The sequence below is a fragment of the Cynara cardunculus genome, assembly GCF_001531365.2.
Source record: "Cynara cardunculus var. scolymus isolate 2C chromosome LG 2, CcrdV1, whole genome shotgun sequence".
Classification (NCBI taxonomy): domain Eukaryota; kingdom Viridiplantae; phylum Streptophyta; class Magnoliopsida; order Asterales; family Asteraceae; genus Cynara; species Cynara cardunculus.
The window spans coordinates 32,655,449-32,673,877 of NC_037529.1; the positions used below are offsets into that span (position 1 = coordinate 32,655,449).

At 40.2% G+C, this 18,429-nt stretch overlaps 1 protein-coding gene across 1 annotated transcript in view; it reads right to left on the reverse strand.

The window, feature by feature from the left end:
* LOC112506054 (NADH-ubiquinone oxidoreductase chain 2-like) overlaps positions 1–1,714 on the reverse strand; it is an 18,729-nt gene extending 17,015 nt beyond the window's left edge. Inside the window, exons 1-2 of the mRNA XM_025110083.1 lie at positions 1,362–1,714; positions 2–406 (exon numbers count right to left, since the gene is read on the reverse strand). Coding sequence (XP_024965851.1) covers positions 2–406; positions 1,362–1,516 — 560 coding nt within the window. The 5' untranslated portion in view covers positions 1,517–1,714. The remainder of the gene's footprint in view (position 1; positions 407–1,361) is intronic.
* Between the last annotated feature and the right edge of the window lie 16,715 nt (positions 1,715–18,429).

Here is an 18,429-nt window from a genome sequence, read left to right on the forward strand (position 1 = left end):
CCGGTCGTACCCAAACAATAAGATTCCTGAGGAAAATGCACCTAAGATCAAATATTTCGAGCCGGCTTCCGTGGAAAATTCAGACTTTCTTTTTGATGCTGCGATCACATAAAAACATAAACTTTGAGGCTCAATAGCTAAATACATGGCAATTGAATCATAAGCCGAGATCATAAAGAGCATACTGCGAGTAGGAAGTGGAATTAATACAATGGATTCAGAAGCATCAAACCTCTCTTGTTCGGAAGAATCGAAACACATCGAAATGGTACCAGCCGTACTTAATAATAGAAGGATTTGGCAGAAATATGTAAAATTGTCCYTCCTAAAAAGATTATTCCAGAATAAATGGGCAATAGTTAGGAGAGGTRCGCCAGCGGCGAGCAGAAGCAAGGTTATTAGATACCTCAAGAAAGCCCAGCCAGAACCACACGTGCAAGTTTCCCTGCATGTGGCTCGTCCGTGATAACTTYTTCGGATTTGCGTGAACTAGCAGACCAATCACTAAGTGGGGATGCTCCCTCCAGCATGAGCGAACCTTTTCGAAATGAAAGTGGTTAGGAATGGGCGCCCCTCTCCCAGCCTATTAAGCGCAGCTAAGCTAATATGTGCCGGAGAAAGCCAGGTGCCGTAGGTAAGCTCTATTMGGCCCGGAGCATTGATTCCCCATAACGAATACGCTAGCTTTATCTCTCAATTACCTATCATGTGCTCGAGAAGGTCCCTCAGTTCCTCGGCAGCACCTCGAGGTGCATTTAGTTGTCTTACATGAGACTCGGGATATTACCCACTCCATGGCATGACACCTTTCGCTCATCCATTCCGCCCGCCCAGACGCGGCGCCTTTTCTCATTATCATCTACCGCCCTTTCTTTCCTCCCCGCTATTCACGCATGAAGATCGTCGTATGTATGCTCGACTTCGGGTGTCGGTGCTATAGTATAGGTAGGAGTACATTATGGYAGGATCAGTCACCCGGGCAAACCAACCCTCCTCCAAGAAGAATTGTTCTATGCCCTATAGAGCGAAAGAGTTGCCTGGTGATCCATAGGTTGCAGCATGTTCGGTCGTTAACTCCTCGCTCTACTGCCGTTGTTTCTAGGACCGACCGACGCCTCACCTGCACAGGTACCTACCTAGTGTCGGTCGCACATYCAACATAGCGTTCGGACTCATGTGCCTTCCAGAACCAGGGGTCTTCGAGCCTGCTGCGTACGATTAGCCAGCCTTGSGGCGGCAAAAGGATTCTAAGCCCCCCYATGCTACGGTTCCCTGCGGTCCGAACCCGGTGCCGCATTAGGTTAGGGAACTGGGCGATAATAGCTCCTCCGCATCCCAAAGCGCGCTGCCCTCCTAGGCGCGCAACACTAAGTAATCCAAGCCAACCCAYATTACTGACTAACGGTGGATAATCAAATTTCTTAGACGTACTAAATACAACTCCATGAATGAGCAAAATGAAGGTTGCATTAATGATAAAGATCTYTGGGGAAACCGCTAAAAAAAGATTGAACATGTGGGAGGATCCGAACGAATTCTGCTTTCATTTCCCACGTATGGAGCACTGAGTTACTTACGTTACGRTCTTCAGCAGGTAGGCTGCACGCGGCTAGCTACGTCCCATGCGTCAGTTTGTGGATCGYGCGCACTATGTGGAAGAGTTTTCTGGGGGGTTGTCCCTAAGGAAAAYCTTCCCTTTTAATTGTAGGAAAGTCTAGGAACTTTTTCCGCCTTGATTCAGATCGTCTAAAAAGGAAAGTAGCCTTTCTAAKGACTCTTCCCCCGTGGCGGTTCTCAGATTATCCAGGGCTCGAGCTCCCTGCCCCAGCCAATCTCCCGTTGGGTCAAGGCCCGTCATGAGTTTGATAATTTCTACCTTGACCTCGAACAGGTCTTYGGCGTTGATCCGGGCGAGGTATATCTCTAGGGGGGAAGGCACGGTTTTGGCGGCTAAAAGACGACGCTCGATACAGAGCACCGAATCCCCCCTATCACTTCCTCTGGGGAATACGGGTAGGGAACCCCTTGTGGGGGCTGATTCGATGGGATGCTACTTCGGGCGGGCGTGCTTCTTTCTATGGGGGTACGCATCACTTTGGACGTGCTTTACTTTACCGGCAGATGCATGAGTCAGAATGTAATAGCTAGGCATGTCGTGGGAGGAGAAGAGATGAAAGATTCATAGTTTCGAAGACCTTTCCATTGATAAGGCATTAAGGTATTCTTTCTTGAGGTTTTATCCTTTTCATGTATAGATAGATCATTTATTCCAAAACCCAATAAACCTGGGAAGCTACGYCGTCTTACTCAACCACATAAAAACGACAGTGATGGATGCAATTTCTCAAGTATTGAATAAGGTCTTTGCTGGCATATTCTTAGAGTGTTCTCACAGGTTCAAGAAAGGAAGAGGGACTCAGACATTCTTTGCGCAGAGTTCTATTACTATTAATGGGTGGCTCCGCGATTTCTTATGGGCACAGGCATCCCAGGTAATTCAGTCTTATGGTTCTTCATTATCTGCATATGGCCTTTTTTTCCTAGGTGCTCATTTTGTATGGGCTTCTAGTTTAATGTTTTTTATTCAGTGGACGTGGTGATTGGCAAGAACTTATTGAATCCATCGTTTGGRCTCATAATAAATTAAAAGTTGCTCCTGCTACCCAGCCGAGAGCCTTAAGCATTGKACAAGGACGTGCTGTAGGAGTAACCCATTACCTTCTGGGTGGAATTGCCACAACATGGGMGTTCTTCTTAGCAAGAATTATTGTAGTAGGATAATGGCTAGGAGGATTTGAAAGGCACTTTCATGTAGCTTGGCAAGGAAATTTTGAGTCATGGGTACAGGACCCTTTACATGTAAGACCCATTGCTCATGCAATTTGGGATCCTCATTTTGGTCAACCGGCTGTAGAAGCTTTTACTCGAGGGGGTGCTCTTGGCCCAGTGAATATCGCCTATTCTGGTGTTTATCAGTGGTGGTATACAATCGGTTTACGAACTAATGAAGATCTTTATACTRGAGCTCTTTTTCTATTATTTATTTCTGCCATATCTTTAATAGCGGGTTGGTTATACCTACAACCGAAATGGAAACCAAGTGTTTTGTGGTTCAAAAATGCAGAATCTCGTCTCAATCATCATTTATCAGGACTCTTCGGCGTAAGTTCCTTGGCTTGGACAGGGCATTTAGTACATGTCGCTATTCCTGCATCCAGAGGGGAGTACGTTCGATGGAATAATTTCTTAGATGTATTACCACATCCCCAAGGGTTAGGCCCACTTTTTACAGGTCAGTGGAATATTTATGCTCAAAATCCCGATTGAAGTAGTCATTTATTTGGTACCTCCCAAGGAGCAGGAACTGCCATTTTAACCCTTCTCGGGGGATTCCATCCACAAACCCAAAGTTTATGGCTGACTGATATGGCTCATCGTCATTTAGCTATTGCATTTATTTTTCTCATTGCTGGGCATATGTATAGAACTAATTTTGGGATTGGGCACAATATGAAAGATCTTTTAAATGCACATATCCCTCTAGGAGGGCGATTGGGACGTGGGCATAAGGGCCTTTATGACAAAATTAATAATTCGATTCATTTTCAATTAGTCCTTGCTCTAGCTTCTTTAGGATTTATTACTTCTTTGGTAGCTCAACACATGTACTCTTTACCCGCTTATGCATTTATAGCACAAGGCTTTACTACTCAAGCTGCGTTATATACTCAGGCTGGTTGCCAAGGGCTATTGTCAGGAAGAAGGAATAGACTATGACGAAACCTTCGTCCCCATTGCTAGGCTTGAAGTTATAAGAATATTCTTAGCCTATGCAGCACACAAGGGCTTCAAGGTTTATCAGATGGACGTCAAGTCTGCCTTTCTAAATGGCAAATTGCAAGAAGAAGTCTATGTTCAGCAACCCCCTGGGTTTGGATACTCCAAACAACCATAGTATGTCTACTTTCTAGATAAAGCTCTTTATGGGCTCAAACAAACACTTAGAGCCTGGTATGAAACTCTTTCCACTTTTTTTATGGCCAATGGATTTGAAAAAGGTACAATTGACACAACTCTCTTTCTCAAAAGACACAAAGGTGATATTTTACTTGTCCAAATATACGTGGACGACATTATATTTGGCTCAACTAAATCCAAATTTTGTGAAAAATTCTTAGACTTGATGAAAATCAAATTTGAGATGAGTATGATGGGAGAACTTAGTTCTGGGTCTTCATATAAAACAAACTTCAGAAAGAATTTTCATCAATCAGTACAAATGTAAGACTGACTTTCTGAAGAAATATAATCTCTCAAATTCATCATCTATGAGAACTTCAATGGCCATCGGAGTAAAGTTATACTCTAATTCATTAGGCAAGGCTGTAGATGTAACAACCTATAGAAGCATGATTGGGTCCCTCCTGTACCTCACAGCTAGTAGGTCACATATAATGTTTTCCACTTGTCTTTGTGCAAGATATCAAGCAAATCCTAAAAAAATATCATCTTTCTGCAATCAAGAGGATCTTTATATACCTAAAAGGCACCCCTTTCTTGGGTCTCTGGTATCCAAATAACTCTGGCTTTGAACTAATAGCCTATACAGATGCAGATCATGCATGGTGCAAGCTTGATAGAAAGAGTATGTCTGGGAGCGGTCAACTTTTGGGAGATAAGCTAGTTAGTTGGATATCCTGAAAACAAAACTGTATCTCAACATCTACAACAAAAGCAGCGTGTGTTGCTGCTGCTAGTTGTTATTCACAAGTTCTCTAGATGAAAACTCAACGAAAGGATTATGGGTTCCATTATGAGAAAATCCCCTTACTCTGTGACTCCAAAAGTGCAATAGCAATCTCTACAAATCCATAACAACACTCAAAGACAAAGCATATTGATGTTAGGTACCATTTTCTCAAAGACCATGTAGAAAAGGGAAACATAGAGATGTACTTTGTTCCCACAGATATTCAACTTGCTGATATCTTCACAAAATCTTTAGATAAGAAAATATTTCTTTTCCTTGTCGGCAAGATGGGTATGCTGAGTTACAACACTTTAGGCATAAACTCCCTCCACATCAGAGATCTCTACTATCTCTACGTTTTGTCAATAGTGATATATTATGGCCCATGAAATCAAGTCTTTTATTTCAGAGATTCTGGTTCTATAGACCATAGTCTCTAGCTAATTGGAAACACTTGTCTTTTATTTGGCCTAAAATTTTACATTCTTTGGAACCAGAGCCCCTCTAGTCCAAAACAAGGATTTCGTTTTAACACCTTTCATCGAACAGAGCCTCTGGTTCTTAAGATCAGAGCCTCTGGATTCAAGGTCTTAAGTACAAGAGCCCATCTGGTCCCACTTGGTCACCATATCTTAAACTATTACACAAACACTTTATTTGTTTTTATCATTTTGTGTAACCAGAGCTTCTAGTTCAATAAGCCAGAGCCTCTGGATCACAAGTTTTTGGACCAAAATCCAAGACTTGTCGTAATCCAAGTCTTCTATGAACAAAGCCATCACCTTATTACAACCAAAGCCCCTCTGGTTGTACTACATAGACTTTCTTGATGGTCCAAAGGAATAGTGGTATAGCCATCATGGTGTTTCTATAAGACCAGAGCCTCTGATTCTAAATACTAGAGCCTCTATTTATCTTTCCCTTAGGACCAGAGACCCTCTGGTTCTATGGCCAACCTTCCTTTTCCCCAAGTCTTCACCTCTAGACCTCCTTCACAACCAGAGCCTCTGGCTACTAAAATCCTCCCCATTCTTGGTCGTAGGGGGAGTTTCTTAATCTCTCCCAACCTAAGCTCATTTTGAGGGGCATAAAATAAACCTATTAAGGATCAAAAGTAAACCAACCACACACTGGTTGACCTTCACTATCAACCAGAGGCCCTCTGGTTTACTATCTTGATTTCCTAAGCAGCATAAAGACCACCTAGAGCCTCACGTTTGTCTATCCACAGTCTCTTGACTTTCTTAATACTTAAAACTGGGATAACTTTGACCTTCATGCTCAATCAGATCTCCTCTAGTATATCTAATAGACCAACTAGAGACCCTTTCGTTACTCTTCCAAGATCAATTTTTATGTTCCAAGGGTTTCAATGATCATCCAGGATTTCTACAATAGGCCTAACCACCTATTTATACTAGTAATCAAATAAGAAGATAATTATCTAGTGAGACTATTTAGCTAATCTTCTACTAACAGATAAAGCTTATCTAAAACAAGGATAAACATTAAACCTAGATAAACTTTATAGAATCCAGCTGTTGATTGGTCATCTCCAGCTGTCTTCCATGGAATATGAGTTCAAACTTATCTTCATATCTTCATTGTTTGCTTCTAGTTGAACTGGTGAGGGAAACTCCAAGTGTTAGTAACCAGAGGGGTTATGGAGATGCACTTTCCATCGCATCTCTGGTCCTTTCATCGACCCTCTGGTTGTTCTTCAGACTTAGTTCTTTTTCCTTGAAGTCTTCCATCGGCCTTCTGGTTCTTCATCACTTGTTTGTCTTCATTACTTAATGCATAATACTTATGGGGTCTAACAATCTCCCTCTAAGTAATGAAAGAACAAACATTAACTAATCTAAGAACATTCAAAGTATGAGTGAAGAACAAAGGCTATTCTAGAGAAAAGCATCTTTTGCCAAATTTTTCATTGGAACAAATGATGAATTCTTACATCAATGAAATGGAAATTACAAGACAAAAAAATCATAAGACTACATTCAGGGTCTTCCCTGTGATATATCCCAAAAGCGCATGAGTAGTCCTCTATATTCGATGACTGTAGATATTTCATGTATCAATCTCTGTCCATCGTCTATTGGCACGTGAGATCTGTCCAACCTGTCTCTGATGGCTTTCTGAAACCATTCAAGTGTTTCATTTTRGTACTTGAAGGCCTCAGTCAACCTAAAAAATTTCTTCGCTCCAAACTCATTTTTGTATACCAGACCCAGTTCTGGTTGAGTAAGGGCAGAGGCAGATCTCTTCCCCTGCAAACCAGGGAAGTCTTCATTAGGTGGAGTGCAGGATAGTCTTTCGATGCCAAGCCGAAGAGCAATCTCGAAGTCACTCTTGGCTTGATGCTTCACCAAGGTCTCCATTGTCTGCATGATCGCTCTATTTTCCATTCCAAATCGGATGCCCTGATCCTATCGCTGAGTCGTGTATGTATATAGCTCAATCAAGTTATAGGGATTGAGATTGATCAAGTCATTGTCACTAAAGACGCTGAACTGACCATGGGCTCGCTCCATTGTGTACTCAATGTACTTGATGGCTCGATTGGGGAAGGTCCTCATTTTGATGTCCATAACCAACCTTATTCCATCGTTTGAGAATACAGCCCTTGGTGGTTGGGTGGTATGTCTAACAAACCTATGGTGTAGGAGGTTCATGGATTCTGATAAGAGAATTGGAGGATTGAGTGTCAACCCTTCATCGCGATCATGGTACAGGTATTGATGGATGTTTTCCATCATGACTGGCTCCCTCGGTGGTATCTCTGGATGTCTCCTTAGTAACTCCATATTTGCTATTATTTCATCAACTACCCCTTGAGGAGGGTACCTTGAAAACGAAGGAACATCCGCTTGCACCTGGGTTTGTTGGGTTGTGGATTGTGTTTGGGCTAATGGTTGAGAGGGGGTTGGTGATGGAAAGGTTTGAGTTGGGTCTCGTTCATTGGGTGCAGATGGGGTGATTTCTGGTTCAAGAGGTTGTGTTTGGGTGGTCTATGGTTCATTGTTTTGAGAAGGTTGTTGTGGTGATGAAGGTTGGGTGTTTCTAGGTTGAGGTTGTATGGGTATAGAGATGAAGGGTTCTGTGGTGCATGGTGTTGGTGAGGGGGTTAATGGTAAGTTTGGAGTTGGTTGCGGGGTGAAGGGTCAATTGGTTGGTGGTGTGGATGGTTCTTCATCGGTCGATGAGCTCAACTCGATGGGTTCTTGGGGAGTGGCGAGGAAAACATGTACGTTATGAACATCTTCAAAGGGCTGAGCCTCTGGTTCCCTTGCTTGGGTTGATGGTGGAGATTGTTATTGTGTTTGGGGTGGTCGTGATGGTGCAGCGGATTCCATCGGTTGAGCAGCTGCGGTCTGGGTCCTCATGTCATGGCCTTTTGTGTGGGCGGCTGCTGGAGCACGAAGTTCTGCTCCTCTTATTCTTTTTCTCCTTCCTGAAGGACGTAAGATACGCCATCAGGGTTTGTTGCCTTTGGCTCTCCTCCATCGTGTGAAGGAAAGAGGTGGTGCGCCTTTGTTGATCAGCGAGGCTATGGGAGAGAGCCTTGGTAGGTTGAATAGCGCGATGGGTAATGTGAAGAGGTATTATGGGAAATAAGTTGTAAATGTGGCAGGCTTTTGTGTAAGATGACGTTTGGATTATTTGGAGTAATTAAAAATTATTCCAAATAATATCTCTTGAAATATCAAGTCAAAAACAATTTATTTAAAATTCCATCTAATTGTAAGATTAATACTAATTACGAAGTTTTGGTCTTCTAAAAACCCATGAAGTATAGTTTTTAGTCACAAAAGCTGCAATGTTGTATATTCTTTAAAGAGTTTGCAATTAAGATGCGGTTTTTTTGGATGAAATTATGTTGTCATGGAACTAGAGGAGCTCTGGTTGGTCATGACTCATTGGATGGGGAACCAGCAGTCTCTAGTTGAGAGTGATGAACAAGTTCATCGATGGAAAGTTGGGTTGTATGAATGATGAGCATTGGTTAGTCAAACCAGAGGCTCTGGTTAAACATGGACAACCCATTATGTAGGACCAAAGGTCTCTGGTTGAATACATATGATTTATTCATCTTTTATATTGCATTTTTGGTGTCCAGAGGCTCTGGATAGTAGAACCAGAGGAATGAAATTGTTTTTGAAAATGCATATCTTATGCAATGGAAACTCCTTATGAGGAATGAAAAACTCCCCCTCAAATGATGCATGGGGATATGGATTGAGTTTAAAAACTCCCCCTAGAAACAATAAGGGGTGAGATTTTGATGACCAGAGGCTCTGGTCTATACAACCAGAGGCTCTGGTTGTGAAAGATGTTGAAAAAAGATATGAAATGTGGTTAAGTATGAGAATGGATATGAAAATGAATGAATCTTTGAGACCAGAGGGATCTGGTTCCAAAGACAACAAATCCAGAGGCTCTGGTTGTAAAGGCGATGAAAAGAAATATGAAGTTATGGTTAAGTATATGCAAAAGGGTATGAGAAGATGGAGCCTTTGAGACCAGAGGGCTCTGGTGACAAAGGCGATGCAATGAAATATGAAAAATTGGTTAAGTGCATGTATGCGGGTGTAGAATGGATGGGCCTTTGAGACCAAAGGGCTCTGGTTCCAAAGACTTTGAATCCAGAGGCTCTGGTCATTAGAACTAGAGGCTCTGGTTGAGAAAGGAGTACTTAGTGAACAAGTTTACAAAGTATAGGCTTTGGACCAGAGGTCTCTGGTTCCATAGGGTAATGGAAAATGACGTGGTTACATGCATGAGTGAGCAAGGAAGTCCAAGTTTGAGACCAAAGAGGCTCTGGTCTCAAAGAATTGGAATCCAGAGGCTCTGGTCTCAAAGAATTGGAATCCAGAGGCTCTTGTTTGGAAGGGAATACTTGGTGAAAAATACCAAGCATTTGCTTTGGACCAGAGGTCTCTGGTTCCAAAGGCGATGAAATTTTTTGCCAAAAATTAATCTAAGCGATTCTAAGTGGTCAAATGCTCTGGTCTGTATAACTAGAGGCTCTGGTTTAGGATACTTGGAGTTTATGGCTATTAGTCTATATATCACTTATAGGCATAACCATGAGATATTGAAGATCCTTGGTTTCAAACTAACGATTGCCTCTAAGTGATGAGATTCAGCATACCCATCTTGCTGACTAGAAATAAAAAAAAATTCTCATCAAGAGCTTTTGTGAAAATGTCAGCAAGTTGAATCTCAGTGGGAACAAAGTACATCTCTATATTACCTTTTTTAATATTGTCTTTCAGAAAGTGGTATCTTACATCGATGTGCATGGTCTTGGAATGTTGCACAGGATTTGCAAAGAAAGCTATTGCACTTTTGGAGTCACAGAGGATTGGTATCTTTTCATATTGAAAGCCATAGTCCTTAAGCTGAGTCTTCATCCCGAGAACTTGTGAACAACAACTAGCAGCAGCATCATATTCTGCTTCGGTTGTAGAGGTTGAGACACAATTTCTGTTTTTTGGACGTCCAACTTACCAGCTTGTCCCCCAAGAGTTGACAGCCTCCAGATGTACTATTTCTATCAAGTTTGCAACCTGCATGATCTGCATCTATATAGACTATTAGATCAAAACCAGAGTTCTTAGGATACTAGAGACCCAATGAAGGGGTTACCTTAAGGTATCTAAAGATCCTCTTGACCACAGAGAGATGAGTTTTTTTTAGGATTGGATTGATACCTTGCACAAAGACATGTAGCAAACATAATATCTGGTCTACTAGCTGTCAGATACAGAAGTGATCCAATCATGACTCTGTAGGTTGTTACATCCACAGATTTGCCTGATGGATCAGCAAATAACTTGGCTCCTGTAGCCATAGGTGTTCTCATTGATGATGAATTTAAGAGAGAGTATTTATTCAGAAGGTCAGTTATATACTTGGACTGATTGATGAAAATCCCTTCTGAAGTTTGTTTTATTTGAAGACCAAGGAAGAAACTAAGCTCTCTTATCATACTCATCTCAAATTTTCTTTTCATCAGCTCTGAGAATTTTTCGCAATGTTTTGCATTTGTAGAGCCAAATATGATGTCGTCCATATATATTTGTACAAGTAGTATGTCACCTTTATGCTTCTTGAGAAAGAGGGTTGTATCGATTGTACCTTTTTCGAATCTATTGTTGATGAGAAAGGTGGATAGAGTTTTATACCAGGCCCTGGGTGCTTGCTTCAGCCCATAGAAGGCTTTGTCCAGAAAGTAGACATATTATGGATGTTTTGAATCTTCAAACCAGGAGGCTGTTCTACGTATACTTCTTCTTGAAGTTTGCCGTTGAGGAAGACAGACTTGATATCCATCTGATAGACATTAAAGCCTTTGTGAGCTGCATAGGCTAGAAACATCCTGATGGCTTCAAGTCTTGCGACGGGAGCAAATGTCTCATCGTAGTCAATCCCTTCTTCTTGGCAGTATCCCTTGGCAACAAGCCTGGCCTTGTTCCTTATGACTATGTCATCTTCGTCCTTCTTATTTCTGAAGACTCATTTAGTTCCTATGGCCGTCTTTCCTTTGGGTAGAGGCATATGGGACCACACCTTGTTTCTTTCAAACTGGAGTAGTTCTTCTTGCATTACGTCTATCCAGTTTGGATCTTGTAGGGCTTCAGAAATTTTCTTTGGTTCTATCATGCTAAGAAGAGTTGACGAAGAGGCATTCATTGGTTGTTGCTGATCTCGTTTTTACACCAGATGTTGGATCACCAATGATTTGGTGATGTGGGTGGTCTTTCATCCACTTGGTGCTTGACTGGGGTTCTGGAGCAACAGGATGCAGTTCTTCATCGACTAATGGAACTGATTGCTCCCCCTCGAAGAGATCATCTCCAGAGTTAGACTGTGGTTCTTGTTCTTGATCTGAAGACACAGAAGAAGTAAAAGGTGAAGTAACATGAGTTTCAGTAAGAGTTGTACCTTTAGCATTGGAGACTTCATGTTCTTCATAAGTTTTGGAAGTGGATTTTGCAGTAGGTGCATGTCCAGAGATTACTTCTTCTTCAAAGATTTCTTCAAATAATTGAGCTAACTCTGATTCATTGGGTTTGCCAAGTGATGAATCAGATGCTCTTCTTTGAAGTTCGAGTCCTGAACTGTTGTGTCCAGAAGTCATTGGTGTGGAGTCATCAAAGGACACATTCATGATTTCTATGACAATTTTTGTCCTTTTGATGTAGACTTTATAGGCTTTTGTGGATTGAGAATATCCCAAAAAGATCCCTTCATCAACTTTCTTGTCGAACTTGCCAAGAAATTCCATGTCATTGAGTACAAAGCATTTGTACCCAAAGACATGGAAATACTTGACATTTGGTCTTCTCTGATTGATGAGCTCATCGGGTGTCTTCTCGTGCCTCTTGTTAATGATGGACCGATTCTGGGTGAAGAATGCAGTAGAAATTGCTTTAGCCCAGAACGTGATGGGTAACTCCGATGAAGCAAGCATGGTTCTTGCTGTTTTCACAAGGGTTTTGTTCCTTCGTTCTACCACTCCATTCTGTTGTGGGGTTCTGGCTGCAGAAAAGTTTTGTGTGATGCCTTCATTGATGAGGTATTCATCGATTCTGGCATTTTTGAATTCAATTCCATTGTCGCTTCTAACTTTATTGAGTTTTTGTTGTAGAAGGACTTGGAGTCTTTTCATCACCCCAATGAGTAGGTCAGGAACATTTGATTTCTTCTTCACAAACTCAACCCAAGTGTATCTAGAGTATTCATCAACGAGTACCAATATGTACTTCTTTCCTGAGAGGCTTTGTGTGGAGATGGGCCTATAGAGATCAATATGGATCAAATCCAAGGGCTTGGTGCAGGAGGTTTCTGACTTTGTTCGATGAGAGGCCCGTTTTAGTTTTCCCATCTCGCAGGCTGAGCATAGACGATCTTTTTCAAAGTTGAGATCAGGAATCTCCTTGACCAGCTTCTGTTTCGCTAGCTTTCTTAGGATATCAAAATTCAGATGTGAGAACTTCTGGTGTCATACCCAATTTTCATCGTTCTTCTGGGAAACAAGGCAAAGGGTGTCTTATCCCTCGAAGGATTGAAAGTCCAGAAGATAAAGATTCGCTTCTCTTTTGGCCTTGATGATGGTTTGACCGGCCTTTGTTTCTATGATACAGAAACCTTTGCGGAATCTGACTTCAAGTCCCTTGTCGCAGAACTGGCTTATGCTTAGTAAGTTGTGCTTCAGACCTTCAACATAAGCCACTTTGCTGATGGATATGTTGCCTTTGATGAGAGTTCTGTATCCCTTGATGGTTCCCTTACTGTTATCTCCAAAAGTGATAGAGCCTCCAGATTTCTCGATAAAGGAGGACAGTTGACTTTTGTCACCAGTCATGTGCTTGGAGCAACCTAAATCCATGTACCATGGTTGCACATCCTGGTCCTGCAAGACAAATTAARGGGTTTTAGGTACCCATTTCTTAATGGGTCCACGTTTGTTAGTAGGAGATACCTTTCTCTTTTCATCACCCTTAGCTTTTGCGGGCTTGGGTTTGTTAGCATTTCCCTTGCCCTTGGACTTGGGCTTTTTCACGTTTTCATTGGATTTAAATTTAGAGCGATAAACGGGTTGGGAGAATATGCAGCAATGTGTCACCATGTGGTTCCTCAGGTTTTGCAAAAGAGCTAAACATTGACAATTGTGATTCTTTGGACATGAATGTTTAACGTTCTTTTTATTCGCTAAAAATGAAGAAGTAAATGCAGGGGATGTAAATCCTATTCTAGCATTGGTTGTTACAAACTTCCTATCTAGTTCAGATTTTTTATTTGAAGGGGTATTTGTCTTTACTTCTTTTCTCCTAAGGAAGGACTGCTTTTCTTCAGCTGAATGAGAGGAAAAGTGGTGGTTAGATTTCTCAGAGGCAGACCACTTCTGTTTTTGCTCACGAGTGAACTTAATGAACTTAGAAGATATGCTAGGGCCTTTTGAGTTATCATTGACAGATTTGATATTTCTCAATTTTCCCTTTCCTTTATCTGAAGATTTCATTGATGGAGGAATACCAGATTTCATTGAGGGTTTGAAGTTTTGAGGCTTCTTATTCTAATGATCTTTGGTGATTTACAGATCATCTATTCTTCAGATTCGGAATCGAGAAAGTCTCTTGCTGATTTCTCGAAATCAAAATTAGCGTGGATGTTCGAGGGAGGTGTGGGTTCAGAGGTTGATGCTTCAGAGTGATCTGCTTGAGGTTCCATCGTTTCTGACTTAGATGAATTTTCAATGTTACTTGGATGATTCATCGATTCATCAGATGATGGTTCCTTATTAGGATTATCCTTTTCATGAACAGTACTTGCTGATGAAGTGGGATTGACAACCAGAGACTATGGTTTAACCATAGGGTTTCCATCGGTCTCTGATTTGGAGATGTCGTTCCTTTCATCAGAATTCTTACATGTACTATTCTCGTACACCATGTTTTCAAAATCCTGTCTTGAGACGACAGTTTTTTCATCGGCTTTAATTCTTTTAAAATTTGCTTTTCGTTTCGGGATAAAGTCGGGTTTCTGAATGCATCCAAGTTTGAAAGTGGATTCAAGAGTGGATTTCTTTGTTTCGATGAAGGAGTCCAATTCATTGAATCCAATCCCTTGAGTGTCCGTTTGACCATTTAACTTTTCGTACATATATTGGGTATCCTTGTATTTCTTCATCAGAGGTTCATTGGTTTGAAGCTTCTGGTGAAGAATCTCCCTTTCTTTTTGGAAGAAATCTTTGAGAGCTACTGAGTTAAGTCTTTCTGCCTCGGATTCTTGTAAGGCCTTAGTTTTCTTTTCTAAGTCTTTGGTTACTTGCTTGTTTATTTCCAGAAGTTTTTCTTCCTCTGATTTTTTAAGCGCGGCTATGCGAGTCTTTTCTTTCATGAGATCAGCCTTTTCTTCGATTAGAAGATCAGTCTCTCCTTTGTAGAAACTGACTTATTTTTCCTCTTTAAGTCTTTCAGATTTTTCAAAATTTAATTTTTCTTTTAATTTTTCAAAATTTAATTTTTCTTTTAATTTTAAAAAGTCCTCTGAAAGCTTAATTACCGTTAACTCTAGCTCAGATGGAGTAGAGTTGGTTTTATTGAAAGTAGACTGACATACCTGATCATCAGTGTCTGAGGCAGATTCTGCATTGGACGTGGCCTGACAAATGAGTGTTTTGTCTTCTTCATTGGATGAAGAATCAGACACCCAGTTTTCTTTCTCAGCCATCAGGCTTCGCTCTCTAGGATTGTACTTGTATTTATTCTTGTAATAGTCAGCATCTTTTACCAGTCGCCCTCTGCATTCTTTGGAGAAATGATCGATTTTTCGGCACCTGAAGCAGCGGAGGTCATTTTTCTTTCCATCCTTGTCCTCTTTCTTCTCCTCTCTTCTATCTTCTCTTCTTTCTTCTCCTCTCTTCTATATTCTCTTCTTTCTTCTCTCTCTTCTCTTCCATCTCTTTTGCCTTCCCTCTGATGAAATTTAGATGGCTTCCTTTCATAGGATCGCTGGTACCTTTCCCTCTTGAATTCTCTTTGTTCATAGGGTTTCTTGATGAACTTTTTCTAAAACTGCTTTGTAATCAAGGCCAGAGATTTGGCAAAGGCTTTGATATCATCATCTGATTCAGAAGTTTCATCTTCAGATTCTGATTCCACCACAAGTGCTTTCTTTCCTTTCTTCTTATGATCTCTGGTGGAGGTCCTTGAAACGTCTTTTTCTTCATATGCAAGAGCCAGGGGTCCACCGATGGACACTTTTTTTTTCATAATATTGTTCTCTTGTGCAGCAAGCATTCCGTATACGTCATGGAGTGACCAGGCGTCTAAGTCCTGATTTGCTTGAAGGGACATCGACAGCTGTGTCCATTCATCGCCGAGACTTTTAAGGAATAAAACATTGTTTTCTTCCTTTGTTCTGGAGATATCGTTTCGTCGACATTGATTAATCAATACGATCGTATGTCTTCTGAATCGGTTCATCAGGAAGAGCCTTGAAGTTGGTGTATTCATTGGGACATTGGGCTCTACGATTCTTCTTCGTTTTTTCCCCTCCTTCCAATTGGCTTGCCAGCTCATCCCATAGTTCCTTGGCTGTGGAACATGCATCAAGGGATTGGAAGATTTCACTAGGTATGGCCATTGTTATCAGTCTTTTGGCCTTCTTGTCGGTCTTAACCCGCTCTATGTCGTCTTCATCCCAATTCTTCTCATCCTTGGGCATGTAGTAGGCAGGGATTTCTTCTGTGGTATTTGTTCCTGGGAATCTTGGAACAAGAGTCTTTGGAACATAGGGACCCTTCATGATAGATCGCAGAAGATTTTTGTCCATCCCTTCCAGAAAGTTCACCATCTGTATCCTCTATTGTGGGTACTCTTCTCTTTGAAGAGTTGGAGGTTTGGTGAAGAAACCAACACTATAGGCGGAATTCCAGTTGGCCATTAAGATTTTTAGAAGAGAGAAAAATTACGTTTTTAGAGAAGATATTTTATTAAAAACGTGAATTGAGAGATTTTTATGATCGTTTGATTGGAAAAACAATCAATTGGCTCTGATACCAATTGTTGATCCCAAATCTCTCTATAACACTAATAATTAAATTAAGAATAACCAAATTATATTGTTTGAATGAATAAAATGATGAATACTCAAGAACAATGTATGAACATTCAAAAAATAATCTTGAGTGCCAAAGATTTCACTTTATTCCAATAATTATGAAAAAATGTAAAAAGTCTTGTTTTTACAATAGGCCTAACCACCTATTTATACTGGTGATCGAATAAGAAGATAACTATCTAGTGAGACTATTTAGCTAATCTTCTACTAATAGATAAAACTTATCTAAAACAAGGATAAACATTAAACCTAGATAAACTTTGTAGAATCCAGATGTTGATTGGTCATCTCCAGCTGTCTTCCATGGAATATGAGTTCAACCTTATCTTCATATATTCATTGCTTGCTTCTAGTTGAATTGGTGAGGGAAACTCCAAGTGTTAGTAACCAGAGGGGTTATGGAGATGTACTTTCCATCGCATCTCTAGTCTTTTATCGACCCTCTGGTTGTTCTTCAGACTTAGTTATTTTTCCTTGAAGTCTTTCATCGGCCTTCTAGTTCTTCGTCACTTGTTTGTCTTCATTACTTCATGCATAATACTTATGGGATCTAACAACATAATAGCAAGAGCTATATTATCCACACACATTTGCCACCCTTATATCCAAAGATACACCTCTCCTTGATATGCCACCCTTATCCCAAAAGACAMCTCTCCTTGATATGCCACCCTTATTTCTTCTTCAAAATCTATGAACTAGTTCGGATGAAGGACTACAGTCACAACCATCTTATCGAATCCTCATTCATAGTTTTATCCATAAAATCTACAAGTTAATTCCCAATGAAGACGAAATAAAAATCACAAATGTTTCAAAAGAATATTATCTATAGTTTTCAACCAAAAATAGTTCCAAAAACAGTTTTATCATCAAAACTCTAAATATCCAAGAACAACTGCGTCTTGCAATACTTTCTCCAAACTCAAATTCTTTTGTATCCTCTTACCGGATATTATTTCAAAACTATTTCTTTTAAAGAAACAATCTCTTCTTTTACTTTTCAAAACAGTTTTCTAAACTCAGATTCACATCTATAACACCTTTAAACTGTCAAAAACAGTTTTACCAATATTTCTTCAAAATCAATATAACTCTGCAGTTCACATAACAACGAATGTAAAGATTTTTAGTTTATCAAAACTCACCTTAATAATCACAGGTTCTGCAGATTATAAACACACAGCAGATATTCAATTAGCACAAAATCTTCAAATCACTTTTGTGTATTAATCTTTCTCAAGAACTCTTTCACCGTCACACACTTTCTTTTTCTCAAAAAGGTTCCTTTCTCCAAAAATCAAGATAATGTATGATCTTATCTTTTTGCTTCTTTATATATTTTTCTTAACAAAGGCGGTGATGGTTTTATTAAAATAAAACTCTTTGGCAGTGAAGGCTTTAACCAATAAAGGTAATTTAGGTGGTGGATTTTCATTATGAAATTCATGATTTCTTAACCATGAAGGTATAAGTTTTTAAATATTATAATAATGTTTCCACCAGAATATCTTATCACATATATGCACCACCTTATGTATGTTTCACACCACATGTATACATGTATAAATCACATATATAGTTCATGCATTTCTAAATTAGACATGCATATTTCATGTAGTCCACATAATAGACATGTATAAATTACCTCAACCCAAGTTGTCTGAAACCTGGTTATAACATTCTTCCCCCCTTAAAAGAATTTTGTCCCGAAATTCATTCATTCAAAAAATCATGGATATTGAGTTCTCATTTCAGATTCCAGTTCCCATGTTGCTTCTGAACCCTTATGAAAACGCCACTGTACTTTTACTAAACTGATCTCCTTGTTTCTCAATACTTTGGTCTTTCTGTCAGTTAATGCCTTTAGTGTCTCGATAAAACTGAACTTGTTGTCAAGTTTAATCTCAGGGGGTGGTATTTGATGGATCGATTAACTCTATTTCTTGACATTAATTACTTACTTGGATGATCTATTTGACAGAGATAATGCAGCGGAAAAGATATGTATCAACCAAAGTAGAAATCAATAAGAACACAGT